General features: G+C 44.3%; 2 protein-coding genes across 5 annotated transcripts in view; one reads left to right on the top strand and one right to left on the bottom strand.

Annotated features, from left to right (window-relative positions):
- slc12a4 (solute carrier family 12 member 4) overlaps positions 1-1,573 on the top strand; it is a 25,116-nt gene extending 23,543 nt beyond the window's left edge. For both annotated transcript variants that reach the window (XM_060070670.1, XM_060070671.1), the window contains exon 24: positions 613-1,573. In XM_060070670.1, coding sequence (XP_059926653.1) covers positions 613-704 — 92 coding nt within the window. In that variant the 3' untranslated portion in view covers positions 705-1,573. The remainder of the gene's footprint in view (positions 1-612) is intronic.
- Positions 1,390-15,443, bottom strand: dpep2 (dipeptidase 2). Of its 3 annotated transcripts, none has more exons than XM_060070673.1 (11): positions 15,055-15,442; positions 14,601-14,729; positions 5,927-6,053; positions 5,429-5,558; positions 4,626-4,776; positions 4,142-4,211; positions 3,359-3,535; positions 3,140-3,224; positions 2,954-3,029; positions 2,512-2,647; positions 1,390-2,426 (listed from the first exon to the last, which is right to left on the bottom strand). In XM_060070673.1, the coding sequence occupies exons 1-11, from the start codon at positions 15,066-15,068 to the stop codon at positions 2,238-2,240; spliced, it is 1,284 nt and encodes a 427-aa protein (XP_059926656.1). In that variant the 5' UTR covers positions 15,069-15,442; the 3' UTR covers positions 1,390-2,237. The 3 variants fall into 3 exon arrangements, with proteins under 3 accessions (XP_059926656.1, XP_059926657.1, XP_059926658.1); XM_060070674.1 differs by having other exon boundaries at positions 14,997-15,438; XM_060070675.1 differs by lacking the exon at positions 4,142-4,211 and having other exon boundaries at positions 3,359-3,482; positions 15,055-15,443.

Here is a 15,443-nt window from a genome sequence, read left to right as displayed (position 1 = left end):
TTTTCTTACTTCCTTTTACATTAACATTTAAATTCAGGGTGTTGAGAGGACGCTTTAATCCAAAGCGACTTAAAATAAGTTAATTTGTCAGAAGAAAGAGAAACCATATATCGCTGTCGGTACTGTAAGGATGTTCATAGAACCGAGTCAAGCACTCATAATCACTAGGTTAACCCATTCCCTGTATACAACAAAGATAGCTCGGATAAGATGCTACACAATGATAAGTACTATCTTTAAGTGCCAGGACGTACAACGTACAATAAGTGCGTACATAAAGTTCAAAGTTCAATTATACAATAAGGGTGTAAGGTTGGGGGGGTTAGTGGGGAGGCTATGCAGAGTCCAGCTGAACTATGAACAAGTGAGTCTTGAGTCTTTTGAGGTAGCCGGTGAGCAACTCTCCTGGCAGCCGGGAGCTCGTTCCACCGCTGCGGCGCCAATGCAGAGAATAGTTTTGACTTTGATGATGGACCTTTGCTCGCTCTGAGCGATGGCGGTACCAGGCGTCCACCTGAGGTAGTTGAGCGGAGCGCTCGAGCAGCATAGAATATGTGAGGCATGCTTTCTGTGTTGTTTCGCCCCGGCTGATTTGCTTAACGTTGGCGTCAGACATGGAGTTCCTTGAGGTTCTGACCGAGGGCTTGGAGCGAGTGCTGCTGGTCCGAGGAGGGGGGCGGGAAGTCATCACCATCTACTCCTGACCAACCACCCTAACCCTAACTACTGCTACTACTATACTACTACTATACTACTACTATAAAGGGCTCGCTCGGCCTCGGCCCAGCCCCGGCGAGACACAGCAACACATGACCAGCGGTACTGGTGTTCGCTTTACGACTTCTGAGATCCTTTACAAAAAGAAGACTCTCAGAAATATCTGTTAATATCCCAACTTTTCCAAGTCACGTTCAGACCAAACGTCCATCAACGATGTCAGTATTTTTTGTATTTTCTTAGTTAGAAGCTCGCTAACTATGCTAGCGTGTAGATACACCTGCGACTAAATAGGGACTCTCAGTCAGACGGTACAACGCAGTCAGACGGACTCTTCTGGACAGTGGATTGGTTTCTTTCTTTCTTCTGCTACGCTAGCTTCTGCAGTGCGCCTCACCCAACGCTTCTAGCAGCGCCTTGGCAGCAGAAATGTATTTATTTCCTTATTTATTTGTTAGTTCTCCCCACAATGAGGTTAGAGAGATATAAACATGATGAGAAATTGTAAAAGTCATTGCTGGTAATGGACGTGTATTAAAATGTTATTTGTGAATGTAGATGCAAGGGAATTGTAAAAGCAATTGCTGAAGGTGTTCTTTGTTTTTTTATTTATGGATGTTTTGTATTCGACAAGGATTTATATTGTTAAGAAATACGTTTTGAAGATAAATAGTTTTTGGAATCACCACACATGTATTTTTATTTGATTTTGTATCTGACGGACTAGAAACAAGATATATTTCCTGCGCCATCACAGGCATTGTTGCACACATTCCTGTTTCTTACTCTATAGATTGAAGTGTGGATGGGAAAAACTACCTTTTGTATTAATAAATAAAACGCCAAGGAAATCGAATGCCTGGAGTCTCGTATTTTGTCAACTGGATAGCTTTTCCTTGATTTGTCAACTTAAGTTGAGTGTCTTATGTATAACAGTCACTTGCAATCAAATACTTATTCATCAAACAGCATAACTCTGCAGATTGTGTGTGCTGCCTGCCTGATTTGAGTCTAACAGAAATAGCTACATGAACTCTGCTAGTTTTATAAGGTCATAAAGTTATACACCAAATCTCGGTAACACTTAACTGAAACCTTTAAGAATTTATAGTGATTCTCATTTATCAAGTATGAATACTCATTGGCATGCTATTCATAATCAGTTAACACGTCAATAGTTTGTTCTTCAATTTTTTTATTAATAATTTAATTAACTGATTATGCATGAAGTATCGGTGTATAAATGCTGAATTTTCTAGTTACTACATTGTTAATGCTTCAAATATGCAAGTATTCCAAAGTGCTACCCAAATATCTTATAATCCTCAGTCCAGCTAATATCTTTATTAGGATAAACAGTGTTTTGTAAAATAAATCTTGAATATAAAATATAAGATATCAAAATGAATCATAAAAGAATAGTTTTGGAAAGATGGCTCTACGTTTTGGCTAATGGTTTGTTTTATAGCACAGCGATGCATGATGAGATTCAGGAACCTCAGCCCGAGGTTCAGCCCGGATCAATGAAGAGCGAGGAGGCTGGCGGGCAGCAGGAGCGCGACCGAAAGGAGCCGCGGTGGTCCCGAGGACGGAGCCGAGGAGGGGGCTTGAGAAGGGGGCGGGCGGAGCACCAGTCTGCACGGGTGTTCCACCGCCTCCGGGGCGATCTGCGCCTCACCCGGCGGGCTCAACCTCAACTCATCACGCACCTGAGAAAATAGGTCAAATAATAAGGATGAATCACATTTGTTTGATAGTGACACTAAATGTGACGGTTATGATGGGATCACTCACCTTTTCCACCTCGTCAAAAACACGCAGGAAGTTCTGTCGCAGGACACCCGCCACTTCCTGTTCGGGCCACTTCCTGCGCAGCAGTTCCTGGATGAGGACAGGATACTTGGAGACATCTTCTAGTCCCAAAGGAAATCTGTTGATCAATTAAAGAATGTAGACACACATTGTTTGATGGTGGTTGGCTTTGCTCAGGAGGTAGAGCGGGTTAACTTCTAACCGGGAGGTCGCTAGTTCGACCCCCAGCTCCTCCTAGCTGAGTGTTGAGGTGTCCCTGAGCAAGACACCTCCCCCTTAATACTGCCGACGAGCTGGCTGTCGCCTTGCATGTGTGTATTTAGGTTAAATGTCCTTAAATGTAAGAATGGTGCACAAAGAACAAGCACATATCTATGTTGAACTTGTAATTTTGCTGCTTGTTAAAAACCTTTTTTTCTTTTACCGAAGGACGCCTTCATAGTCTCCCCCTATTCCAATAAACTCCGCTCCAATCGTGTTTCTGATGTGGTCAAAGTGGTCTGCAAAAAACGATAAAAGCATGTCAACAGAGGCTTCAGAACATTTACAGACTCACCACACATACAAACAACAGAAACAGATGATTGGCTGATCCACACAGACTCCTTACCGGCCACAGAAGACACATTAGCCTGACCCTCGCAGGCCACAAAGTCACTGAAGAGAGTCACCATGATCAAACCACGGTTCTTCTTCTGCAGAGACAGAACTATAAATATTTCACTCATTCTGGAAAAATACAAAAAAACTATTGACACCATACCAATGATTGACATCCCCCCCCCCAACACACACACACACACACACACACACAAACACACTTTCATACCAGTTCATGCAGCAGCCAATCGGGGACGTTGCGGCTGTGGTTGCAGATGGCGTAGGCGGAGGAGTGGCTGAAGACCACGGGAGCCTTGGAGACGCTGATGGCCGCCCTGGCCGTCTCCCAGGAGCTGTGGGAAAGGTCCACGATCATCCCCAGTCGGTTCATCTCCTGCACCACCGCCTAGCAAGGCATTAGCACCATCACATCCGACCGGTGATGGGGCTTTACAAAGCCCTTTCATCAGCAGACGTGTCTCGTCTTGTTGGGAATTCTCCTTGTTCTCCCTGGCGTGTAGAAGCCAGGAAGAACTGTATGCGTGGCTGGACATTGTTTAGTTAAGTAAGGAGAAAAATACATTGAAGTTTAATCGGGCTTCGCCTCTATCTATACAAAAAAAACGGTACGGTACTCCAACTTTTGATTAAGATAGATTTCATTCATTAAAACCCCCATTAATATAAAAGTCAATTTGGTAGAGTTATCCATCCATGATATGAGTACGAAACAAGAAAATCCTTAAAGCTGGCATGTGCAGAAAGGGTGGACCACAGACGAGAGGACGGAGTTTAAACTACGATACGTAGAGAACAAACATCCCCCAATAACTGGAACAGGAACCCTGGATTGTAGATAATAGAACCTGTTGGCTTTAATTGGGGCCTGTAAAACATGGATTTGGTTTTATGTAAAGATCGTAATAGCCCGGGTAACAATGCCTGTCGCAAATAATATGGAACAATATTGTGAAGCATGAGGAACAGAACGCAACGTAAAGATGGAGCGTACCTGACCAAAGAGAGTGAGGGTGTTGTTCTCTCTCCGATAGAAATTATAAAGATCTGAGGAGGACCCGGCCCTACAAAAAGAGGAGTGAAAACACAACATAGATGCATGAAGAAACGCAGTATTTCAGGAATAAAATGTGTTTATATCCTGGGCTTCCCATGAGACATATGTTCAAGTTTGAAACATCAAAGAAACTCCTCACATGTTTGGTGAGTGTGTCAGTATGTGTGTGTTGTTAAGTCATCAACGCATTTAATGCAAAGCTGCTTCCAGTGACTGGAGATGCATATCAGCAGCAGGTAGGGGTTACTACAGTTACAGTTAGACTGTGGACATCGGGGACCCTTTCGACTGGTACCAACACATTACACCACACTACACCATCTACTTAACCCAACCTAAAACTAAGCTCCCGTTTTTAATCACATGACCATGATTTCATAATTAAAGAAGATGATGTTCTAGTGACCCAGGTCCTCCTCACCAGGGGGTGTTGCAGTTGTGTGTGAGGGCCATGGAGCGGACCCCCAGCAGGTAGAACATCCGGAGAGTGGGCAGGCTGCTGTCCAGGGAATGACCTCCCTCGATGCTGAGCACACACGCTATCTTACCCCTTGACTCTGCCCCGCGGAGTCCTGACCGCAGCCAGCAGAAACACACGCATGTTGACCAGGTACTGATACATAGATATATAACATAACACAGACAAAAATGTATATAATAACGCACACACTCACACACAATCTATGTTTATTCTAACGCACACACACACACACACACACACACACACACACACACACATTATATGTATATTCTAATAATATATGCTTTTCATCACACACACACACACACACACACACACACACACACACACACACACACACACACACACACACACACACACACACACACACACACACACACACACACACACACACACACACTCACACTCTCTTATTTGTATATTGTAATGTATATTGAGGATATTGCCATTATTTATTATTTATCTTATCTTGGTTGATTTTACATATTCAATAACGTCATTCAAATCATTTTCGTCTGAAATTTTTACAAGTTATGATTCACTACTGAAAAAAAATAGCAACTTGTCCCATACATCTTTTGGCATTTTCAAATATACGGATGTGATCCATCGAAATGTTGCCGTAGTTACGGCTGATTGTAATCTTGTCTTATATTTTACAATGGTACTTTTATTAATGATCAGTATTGCGACGTCCTTATATTATGTGTCCCTATGCAGATCCTGTAGTGTCAGGGCCGTACCCTCTGCAGTGGTGACCAGCTCCATGTCCGTGTACTCTGTGCACATGCGTCTGATCACGTCCAGCTGTTCCAGGGTCAGCCGGACTGCGTCCTTCTCCTGGGCCCCGCAGAGCACATACGCAGCAAACACCTGACGATGAACACGACAGGAGAGGGCCGGACAAGGCAAGAGAAAGGGCTGCTCAGTCACACTGCTCTGCTTCAGTTCCTGGTTCACAACACGGTGGACAGTTCTCTCTGCCCAGAGTACAGTTCTCTCTGCCCAGAGTACAGTTCTCTCTACACAGATACATCTCTCTTCCTCTGAGGAACTTCCGATACAGGTATCGTTATCGGAAGTATTCTAGTTATTTATTTACAAGTAGAGGTTCATGGAGTCATGTGCTCATGGGAGAATGGCTGAGCCACGACTTCTAGATCCGATAGAAGCTCCGATGGTCAATGAACAGACAAACCGACCCTTCAGTGGGGTAGACAACGACGACTATCGATGAGTACCTGCGTCTGCACGCGCCCGGCGCGGAGGCGGGCGATGTCTGTGGCCACCGAGGGGAGGTGCTGGAGGTCCACGCGACTCAGGAGGTTGTGGTAGTGGCGTCTCAGCTGGAGGGCCAGGTCATTGTGCCTGCCAGCGGTGGACAGGGATAACAAATGGGACTAGAAAATGCATTTCCTGCAGAAAATGCGAGTGCTGTAGTACAAAGTGAGGTTGAAAATATTTTTTAATAAAGACATAAAGAAACATTAAATGGCTTAAATCAGGTGAAGGGAAAGTTCAAAGTCGAAATTGCGTAAACAATGTTAACATTGCTAATTATGCATTGCTAAAAATGCAGAAATGTAAAATGAATTCTGAAGTGTGTGTGTGTGTGTGTGTGTGTGTGTGTGTGTGTGTGTGTGTGTGTGTGTGTGTGTGTGTGTGTGTGTGTGTGTGTCTTTAAGAGAATAGTGAGCCGGTGCGTGATTAAAAAGTAGCCCAATAGAGCGGTAAAAAAACGTCCAATCTGGCAACACTGCCTGAACGCCCTCCATAAATTGCCCAATCCAGCAGGAAAAAACGCCCAATCAGGCAACATTGCTGAACGTTCTCACTCTACAGTGTCAACGTAAATCAATTTGACCAACTGAAAACGAAGCCGGTATGAAACTAAGGATGACGGTCTGAACAGAAGACTCAAAAAGTGGCGTACGCATGCGCCATGTCTGAGCGCATGCGTAGAATCTTCCTTCTTCTCTTATCTGCGCCGCGAAAACCAAAACATAATTACAGATCCTCCTCTCTGTTCAGTAATACTATCTGTTCATATCCTGTACATTTCGTGGAAAGACTCCTGTAAGTTTATTAGAGCTGACAGAGCACCTTGACGGTCCGACGCATGGAAATAATCCAACAAGTTTGTTTATTACCCTGTACTGGCGCATGTGATGTAAACACGTACGCGACGTGAGCAGAGTTCTGCGTCTTGGCAGTGTAGACGGTAACGCTACGGCGTAGCGTATTCAAGTTTTACACACTGGAGGGTGGTTTTAGATTTTTGCGTGGTTAAGCCCAAAAAACGCTGTCACCGTCTAAACGAAAGGCACTTCCGATGAAATATTTGTCGGAAATGCCTCGGACGAAGGTACACTTGCGGGTAAAAACGGCAAAATATTTATATGTACAGATAGTATTACTGAACAGAGAAGGATCTGTAATTATGTTTTGGTTTTCGCGGCGCAGATAAGAGAAGAAGGAAGATTCTACGAATGTGCTCAGACATGGCGGTGTTGTGTGATAGTGTATCACAGCACCACCTAGCCTCCTGACATGCCCAATCGAATTATGATACACACTTTTGCGTCACCGTATGCACGCAGATTTCCTCCCGAAAACGCTCATCTAAACGCGGAATAAAAAGTGAAGACGGGACGCCACATTTGTGTCTTCTGTTCAGACCGTCATCATGTTAACGTAAAACGGCTCCGCCGTCCTCCCATTGTCTCCCACGTTAAAAAAAAGATTGTAGTTTAAAAGTAGAATGTCTTAAAAAGTATAAAATATTAACAAAATCTGAAAAGTACACGATTCCAAGCTATTCATCTTGTTAGAAACACGCATATCCGAGAGCCAACCCAGTCGACAAAAGCATGTTGACCGTGTACGTTTTCGTGAACCCTGGATTACGTCGCATTTCAACATAAAATAGCGTGACACACACACACACACACACACACACACACACTGCATTTCGCTGCTTAAACAACAACATATATTATATTCCCTCAAATATTATTACTTTCAAAACATTGGCCAAAGTGGAATATCTTTTTTTATTTGGGCTGCTTCTAGGACATTTTGGGTGGATTTTGAACGGTATGTGGGCAGGACGTTTTTTGCAGGACCTGGCAACCCTGCGCTGTTGCCCGACGTGCTGAAATGCTCCGGAACAGATCTGGATCCACTATGGCCAAAATACTTGTATGCCCCCCTTAAATAAATACTATGCCAGAATAAAGAATAAATTCATGCATTATCATTCAACTTGAACATGTGTTTTCACAGTATAGCGTGGTGGAGGGATGACGTATGTTGGCCAACCCGGAAGCGTCGCCCTGGGTTCCCTTGACAAAAAGCCAACGGGGTTTTCCATTGGATTTTGGATTATTGCAGAAAAATTAGCATCTTTGAAGCACCCCCTCAAAAACTGAAAAAAATAAATAATAATAATAATAATATTCTACACAGAACGAAATGTAAACCCATGCAAATAAAGACTTCATGGTCATAATAATTTAAATATCATTAATCTCCTGAGGGTGGCATTCTATTTTTTTCAACGGGGCTGCATCCAGTCACTTGACCGTCATAGTTGCTATGGTGGTTGCTATCGACCGCCCCCTCATACTTACATGGCTCTAAAAATCACGCGGCAAAGGAGCTTCCGTAAATTGTGTTGTTTTTGTCGTAAACTAGGGTCCGATGGTTAAAAAAAATAGACAGATATTCCAATGTATCCTTAAAAGGCAGCTTGGATGTTTTTATTTTCTGCTGTTTAGACTTCTTCTATAACCTATTTTTGAAAGCAAAACACCAAGCTCATTGATTTAACAAGGCAGGGTTATTTGAACCAATTTATTAAATAAATATTTGTGAGAGGTCATTCCTTCTCCTGAGTTTGCTTCCTATTTATGTCTAGTATACACCCCAACTGTCCACAAGCATCCCCCCCCCTCCCCATATGGATTTAGAGAATTGTTGCCACGCCCCAGTGGTGGAGGTATCATATATGAAAGAGGGCATTCAATTATAGCCTACTACAATGATCAATTAGGAGGCTGAAGCCCTAAAGGAAGTGATGCAATAGGTGACTGAGTCGACAACATTTAAGTAAGCTCTACCTTGGGGTCTCATATATCAGGGGGTCTGAATGGACGCATACGCTTCAACCTGTGGCTCCAGCCCTACAGGAAATGACTCAGCAAGTGCTCCATCTCTTTGCAGCTCACCCAGCGGCTCGCTTGCAAGATTTTGGCCTGAAGTTCTTCCCAGACCTACACCCTAGCCATCCAACATGCATATCTGAGAATCAGCCCTCTCTTTAATAATGACAAAAAGTTATTAGAGAAATACACATTAACTTTTTGTTATCTCATAAGCGGCGTGGTGCCGGCTCCTTTTGACCTTTTGACCCCAGACTTCAAAAACGTGGCCACAGGCCAGCTGTGTCAACACACCATAAGCCACAAATGTACACCTCCATCCCACAAAAAATGAGTACTAGAAACAAACCTCTGTCTTATGTACATTTACTGTACTGTTGGAGGTCACGCCCCTTTTCCGGCCTTTTCGAGATAGCTAGGGATGCTAAAATGTTTACACACATTTCCCGGGGCCCCGAGAACGACATATCCGAGATTTGGAGTTCTAGCCTTTAGAGAAAAAAAGTTTTCCCAAATGGACTGTCATTTGGACAAAGCCCCTCAGAAGTGTTGCCTGCAAGACCTAATGGTTCAGAATGTGGTGGAAAAACAGTTTTTGAGATAGGAAGGTCCTACCGCCCTGAAATTTGAATACCTTATTCTAGGGCCTAACTGGGACCCCCGCACCGAAACTTGGCCCGGTCGGACCCCGAGGGCAGGAAGGAGGGGTCCTTCCTGCCCGAAACTTGGCCCAGTCGGACCCCGAGTTCAGGAAGGGGGGGGCCTGGACTTTCATAATCTTCGCTCTGTGAATGTAAAGGATGTTTGGTCGGATGTTATGACGAAGAATCATAATGTGAATGGGAATATTCTATAAATGTCTTGATATCATCTTTCGTCTCAACACTTCTGCTGCAGCATCTTAAAGTCTCACTCCGAGAACCTTAGAATATGAATCAATCCATTAGAAGTATGAAAATATCTTCCCGGTAGTGTAACGGGGCAAACAAGGTGTCCTTTGACATCTACGTTTCGAGGCGATTGCAACAGTGCCACACATGATCATATTTTAATATGTTTCGGGGTAGTAATTAGCTGTCGATTTTGGAGGCCTTTATCAATAATGACCACCTATAGATTTGCTTCCCGATGGAGATTTTTGACAAATTACATGTTATTTAGCATCTATACGTTAAGCTAAGTCCAATGAGATCAAGCTCGCCCTCTTGCTACACCGAGATCATGTCCTAGACCTAGGTGTACCATGTAAAATACATGTTACCATTTGCTAGAGTGTCATGCTCGGTGTCATTGGACTCAGCTCAACGTGTAGATGCTAAATAACATGTAATTTGTCACAAATTTCTATCGGGAAGCAAATCAATAGCTGCTCATTATTGATTAAGGCCTCCAATTTCGACAGCTAATTACTACCATTAAACATGTTCGAATATGCTCATGTGTGGCACTTTTGCAATCGCCTCGAAACGTAGATGTCAAAGGACACCTTGTTTGCCCCGTTACGCTACCGGGAAGATATTTACATGCTTCTGATTGACTAATGAATTGATGCAGCTATTCCCCCAGAAGTCAGGGGTCAAAAGGTCAAAAGGAGCCGGCACCAAGTCGCTTATGAGACAAAAGTTAATGTGTATTTCTCTCATAACGTTTGGTCATTATTAAAGAGAGGCCTGATTCTCAGATATGCAGGTTGGATGGCTACGTGATGCTTGTGGACAGTAGGGTTGTACACTAGACATAAATAGGAAGCGAGAAGGAATGACCTCTCACAAATATTTATTTAAAGGTCCCATGACATGAAAATCTCAATTTATGAGGTTTTCTAACATAAATATGAGTTCCCCAAGCCTGCCTATGGTCCCCCAGTGGCTAAAACTTGCGTTTGGTGTAAAACGAGCACTAGCTGTTCTGCTCGCCTTTGAAAAAACGGAGGCTCAAGCGCGCTGATTTGGAAATCTGTGCTCATGACGTCATGAGGAATCTCAGCTCCTCCCCTTACTCTGCCTGGCCCGCCCAGAGACGTTGGCCCGCCAATGAGACTCGACCGTGCGAGCGCCACATGTGTGTGTGTGAATACACACACTGTAACGCAAGTGTTTCTTGTCGGTTCTTTGACGTGTCTTGTATTTCCACAACGAGACTGTCGTGGGGGTTATCTGAGCCATGGTTGAGAAGGAATTGGGGGAAAGGAACTTTGGTTTGACTCGCTGAAGTACATGAACTGCGACATGCCGCCGGTTGCCGCGAGGCACCATCGCCCGGCAGCCGGCAGCCGGCAGCGGGCAGCCGGCAGCGGGCAGCCGGCAGCAGGCAGCGCGCGGTTCAGTCGACTTCAGGTTGATGTGAAAGTGGAAGAACCAGAGACGTCGCAGAACCCGACAAAGTCGTTTGTGATTCATAATATCGTCTGGAGGCGCACACAATATGTTATATGATATAGATATCTATGTATTATATGATATTATTTAGATATAGAGCTCCAGGACTGTAACGCAAGTGTTGTACACTTCCTTGTTATTTGGATAACCGTTCTGCTGTTGGTGTGATGGCGCATCACGTCGGACTCTCGTCTCTGGTATTTCTACAACGAGACTCGTATTGGGGGTTATCTCAGCCAAGGTTGAGAATGAATTGGGGGGAAGGAACTTTGGCTTTGACTCCCTCAAGACCATGAACCACGAGAAGGAGGAGAAAGGGATCTTTGCCGGGCAGCGCTTATGCACCTCCGCCTCTGGCGGTGGTCCCTCAGCGGGGCTCAAGCGGGAGACATTCGCCGCCAACAATCCCTTTCTCCTCCATGTCGTGGTTCATGTTCTTGAGGGAGTCAAAGCCAAAGTTCCTTCCCCCCAATTCATTCATTCGTGTTATGCGCCATCACACCAACAGCAGAACGGTTATCCAAATAACAAGGAAGTGTACAACACTTGCGTTACAGTCCTGGAGCTCTATATCTAAATAATATCATATAATACATAGATATCTATATCATATAACATATTGTGTGCGACTCCAGACGATATTATGAATCACAAACGACTTTGTCGGGTTCTGCGACGTCTCTGGTTCTTCCACTTTCACATCAACCTGAAGTCGACTGAACCGCGCGCTGCCGGCTGCCCGCTGCCGGGCGATGGTGCCTCGCGGCAACCGGCGGCATGTCGCAGTTCATGTACTTCAGCGAGTCAAACCAAAGTTCCTTTCCCCCAATTCCTTCTCAACCATGGCTCAGATAACCCCCACGACAGTCTCGTTGTGGAAATACAAGACAAGTCAAAGAACCAACAAGAAACACTTGCGTTACAGTGTGTGTATTCACATTGATGTGGACGTTGAAGAACCAGGAACGTCGGAGAACCCAACGCGGTCGTTTGAGATTCATAATATCGGCTCACACAGCTTTTGGCCGTGATAATATATATTATATGATATAGATATCTGTGTAGGCTATATGATAATATTTAGATATAGAGCTCCAGGACTCCCGTGTGTTCTAGAATATTTACAGAACACGGCTAAAGGGTGTGCGCCTCGCCATTGCAATACATCCACTGTAAACAGAGCGCATGGTGGTGGCTGCAAGCTGCTCAGGGCCACACCCCCACCCTCCTCGACACGCCCACCGAAACAGCGCATTTGGGGGAAGCTCAATGTGCGACTGGCTCGGAGTGGCTGTAACTCTGCACCACGGCTGAATTTAGGGAACGTCTTTGAATACTGTGTTAGTTGCCCACTAATACCTATATTAAAGAATACATAAAATAGCATGTCATGGGACCTTTAATAAATTGGTTCAAATAACCCTGCCTCGTTCAATCAATGAGCTTGGTGTTTTGCTTTCAAAAATAGGTTATAGAAGAAGTCTAAACTGCAGAAAATAAAAACATCCAAGCTGCCTTTTAAGGATACCTTGGAATATCCGTCTATTTTTTAACCATCGGACCCTAGTTTACGACAAAAACAACACAATTTACGGCAGCTCCTTTGCCGCGTGGTTTTTAGAGCCGAGCCATGTATGAGGGGGCGGTCGATAGCAACCACCATAGCAACCATGACGGTCAAGTGACTGGATGCAGCCCCGTTGAAAAAAATAGAATGCCACCCTCAGGAGATTAATGATATTTAAATTATTATGACCATGAAGTCTTTATTTGCATGGGTTTACATTTCGTTCTGTGTAGCATGGAAAAATCGGAGAAACACTCCCATTCAGAATGCATTGGTTTACATTTCGTTCTTTGGAGCAAGGATATTTTTATTTATTTATTTATTTTCAGTTTTTGAGGGGGTGCTTCAAAGATGCTAATTTTTCTGCAATAATCCAAAATCCAATGGAAAACCCCGTTGGCTTTTTGTCAAGGGAACCCAGGGCGACGCTTCCGGGTTGGCCAACATACGTCATCCCTCCACCACGCTATACTGTGAAAACACATGTTCAAGTTGAATGATAATGCATGAATTTATTCTTTATTCTGCCATAGTATTTATTTAAGAGGGGAGGGGGGCATACAAGTATTTTGGCCATAGTGGATCCAGATCTGTTCCGGAGCATTTCAGCACGTCGGGCAACAGCGCAGGGTTGCCAGGTCCTGCAAAAAACGTCCTGCCCACATACCGTTCAAAATCCACCCAAAATGTCCTAGAAGCAGCCCAAATAAAAAAGATATTCCACTTTGGCCAATGTTTTGAAAGTAATAATATTTGAGGGAATATAATATATGTTGTTGTTTAAGCAGCGAAATGCATTGTTTGTGTGCGTGTGCGTGTGCGTGTGCGTGTGTGTGTGTGTGTGTATAACACGCTATTTTATGTTGAAATGCGACGTAATCCAGGGTTCACGAAAACGTACACTGTCAACATGCTTTTGTCGACTGGGTTGGCTCTCGGATATGCGTGTTTCTAACAAGATGATATCATTAAAGGTTACATAAAGTAACGGTTTAATAACACAAACGCAGGAAACACGTGAGCTGCTAGTTTAGCGAAAGCAGCGTCTGACGTCGTTGAAACATGCGAGCGAGCCGATAAAATCTTCCTAATAACTATAAAACTAAAGATCAGACACAATCACTGACTGAAGATTATGCAAGTAAAAAGTATATTTCTCGCTAGAAACGTTATTAGAAACCCGTTTAACGGTGAATCGGTCCTAAAATATTGCATTTCCCATTCAGATAATAAAGATTAATAATGATCATACACATTCACTGACTGAAGATTATTCCAGGAAAAAGTACATTTCTCGCTAGAAATGTCATTAGAAACACGTTTAATGGTGAATCTGTCCTAAAATATTGCATTTCCCATTCAGTTAATGCTGGGATTTGCGTATCATATGCACGCGAAATGGACTCATCCGCCCTCCACAGTAGTTAATGCTGGGTTTTGCGTATCATATGCACGCGAAATGGTCATTTGGCGTATGTACTGCACGCATTTTGAAAGTGTCAAACCGTGCGATCTGTACGCATATTGGTGAGACTGGGTTGGTCAGATCATGGGGGCGGGAGGGGAGGAAGTGAATTCCAAAGATGGGAAAAGGAAAAGATTAGTGGGAAGGATATCTATTCTCTATTTTATCCCGAGTGGGAAATGTTTACTGGCTATTTTGAGCAATAACACACACGCGCACACACACACACACACACACACACACACACACACACACACACACACACACACACACACACACACACACACACACACACACACACACACACACACACACACACACACACACACACACACTGCTTACCCGTCAATTAGAGGGTATCTTGACATCAGGTCTTGCACTCGGTCTGTCTCAGAGTCTCCCAACAGTTGACCACACACAGAGGAAAACATGGCCAGGCGAAAGATGGACGAACAAATCGTCGAAGGCATACTAGACAGAGGAACCAAATGTGTCAATCACAAAGTGGGAGGCAAAAGACACTTTTACTGATGAAGCTTTCACTGAATCTTATCGATCTGGTGGCATAAACTTTCTCAATGAACTCGCAAGGCTCATAGGCCTAGCCAATAGGGCTCTCCTTAAGTGAAACCAAACCAAACAGCCTGACCGTTGTTTAGGTATAATGAGTCATTTATTTGAATTCCAGTGAGATGGCGTAATTGGCAGCTTAATTAATTTCGAGTGTTCGTCGCCTACCTGCCGGCTGGTCCGAACGTTGCGTCGGTGAAGCGAAGCAGGGGGCATTCGCGCTCACCTGACGGGTCCCATGGGCAGCAGACCGGAGGTGGAACCGAGGATCTGTGATCCAGCCTCCCCTCCTAAGGTCTGACGGAGGAGTGTGGAGATTGACTCCCTCTGATGAAGTCTGACGGGGCCGTGTACAGGCTGCCTCCCCCCCTGAGTTATCACGGAGGGATGTCCGGGGGGAGGGACGGATACAAATTTGAGGAAATCTAACTTTTTCAGCGCCGAGCCTACTTCTCACGAATGATCAAATGTCAAGACACCATCGATTATTATACCAGGTATGGCCTGTTCCAGGAGCAAACGGAGCGAAGTACAGCATAGTTATTGATGTCCACTCCAAAATAGTTAAAAGAAAGAATGTATAGTAAAAGTATGCAGTATGTGTGTCTAGTTCTT

This window comes from Gadus macrocephalus, chromosome 14 (assembly GCF_031168955.1).
Source record: "Gadus macrocephalus chromosome 14, ASM3116895v1".
Classification (NCBI taxonomy): domain Eukaryota; kingdom Metazoa; phylum Chordata; class Actinopteri; order Gadiformes; family Gadidae; genus Gadus; species Gadus macrocephalus.
The sequence above is the reverse complement of the archived record's forward strand: the minus strand, read 5'-3'. Positions and strand labels throughout refer to the sequence as shown.

Excerpts from the sequence above, each read along its gene's own strand:
- dpep2 (XM_060070673.1), bottom strand. Across the intron at positions 5,559-5,926 it reads CCGGGCGCGTGCAGACGCAG|GTGTTTGCTGCGTATGTGCT; the intron begins GTACTCATCGAT and ends GTTCATCGTCAG. Across the intron at positions 4,212-4,625 it reads CACAACTGCAACACCCCCTG|GGCCGGGTCCTCCTCAGATC; the intron begins GTGAGGAGGACC and ends CTCTTTTTGTAG.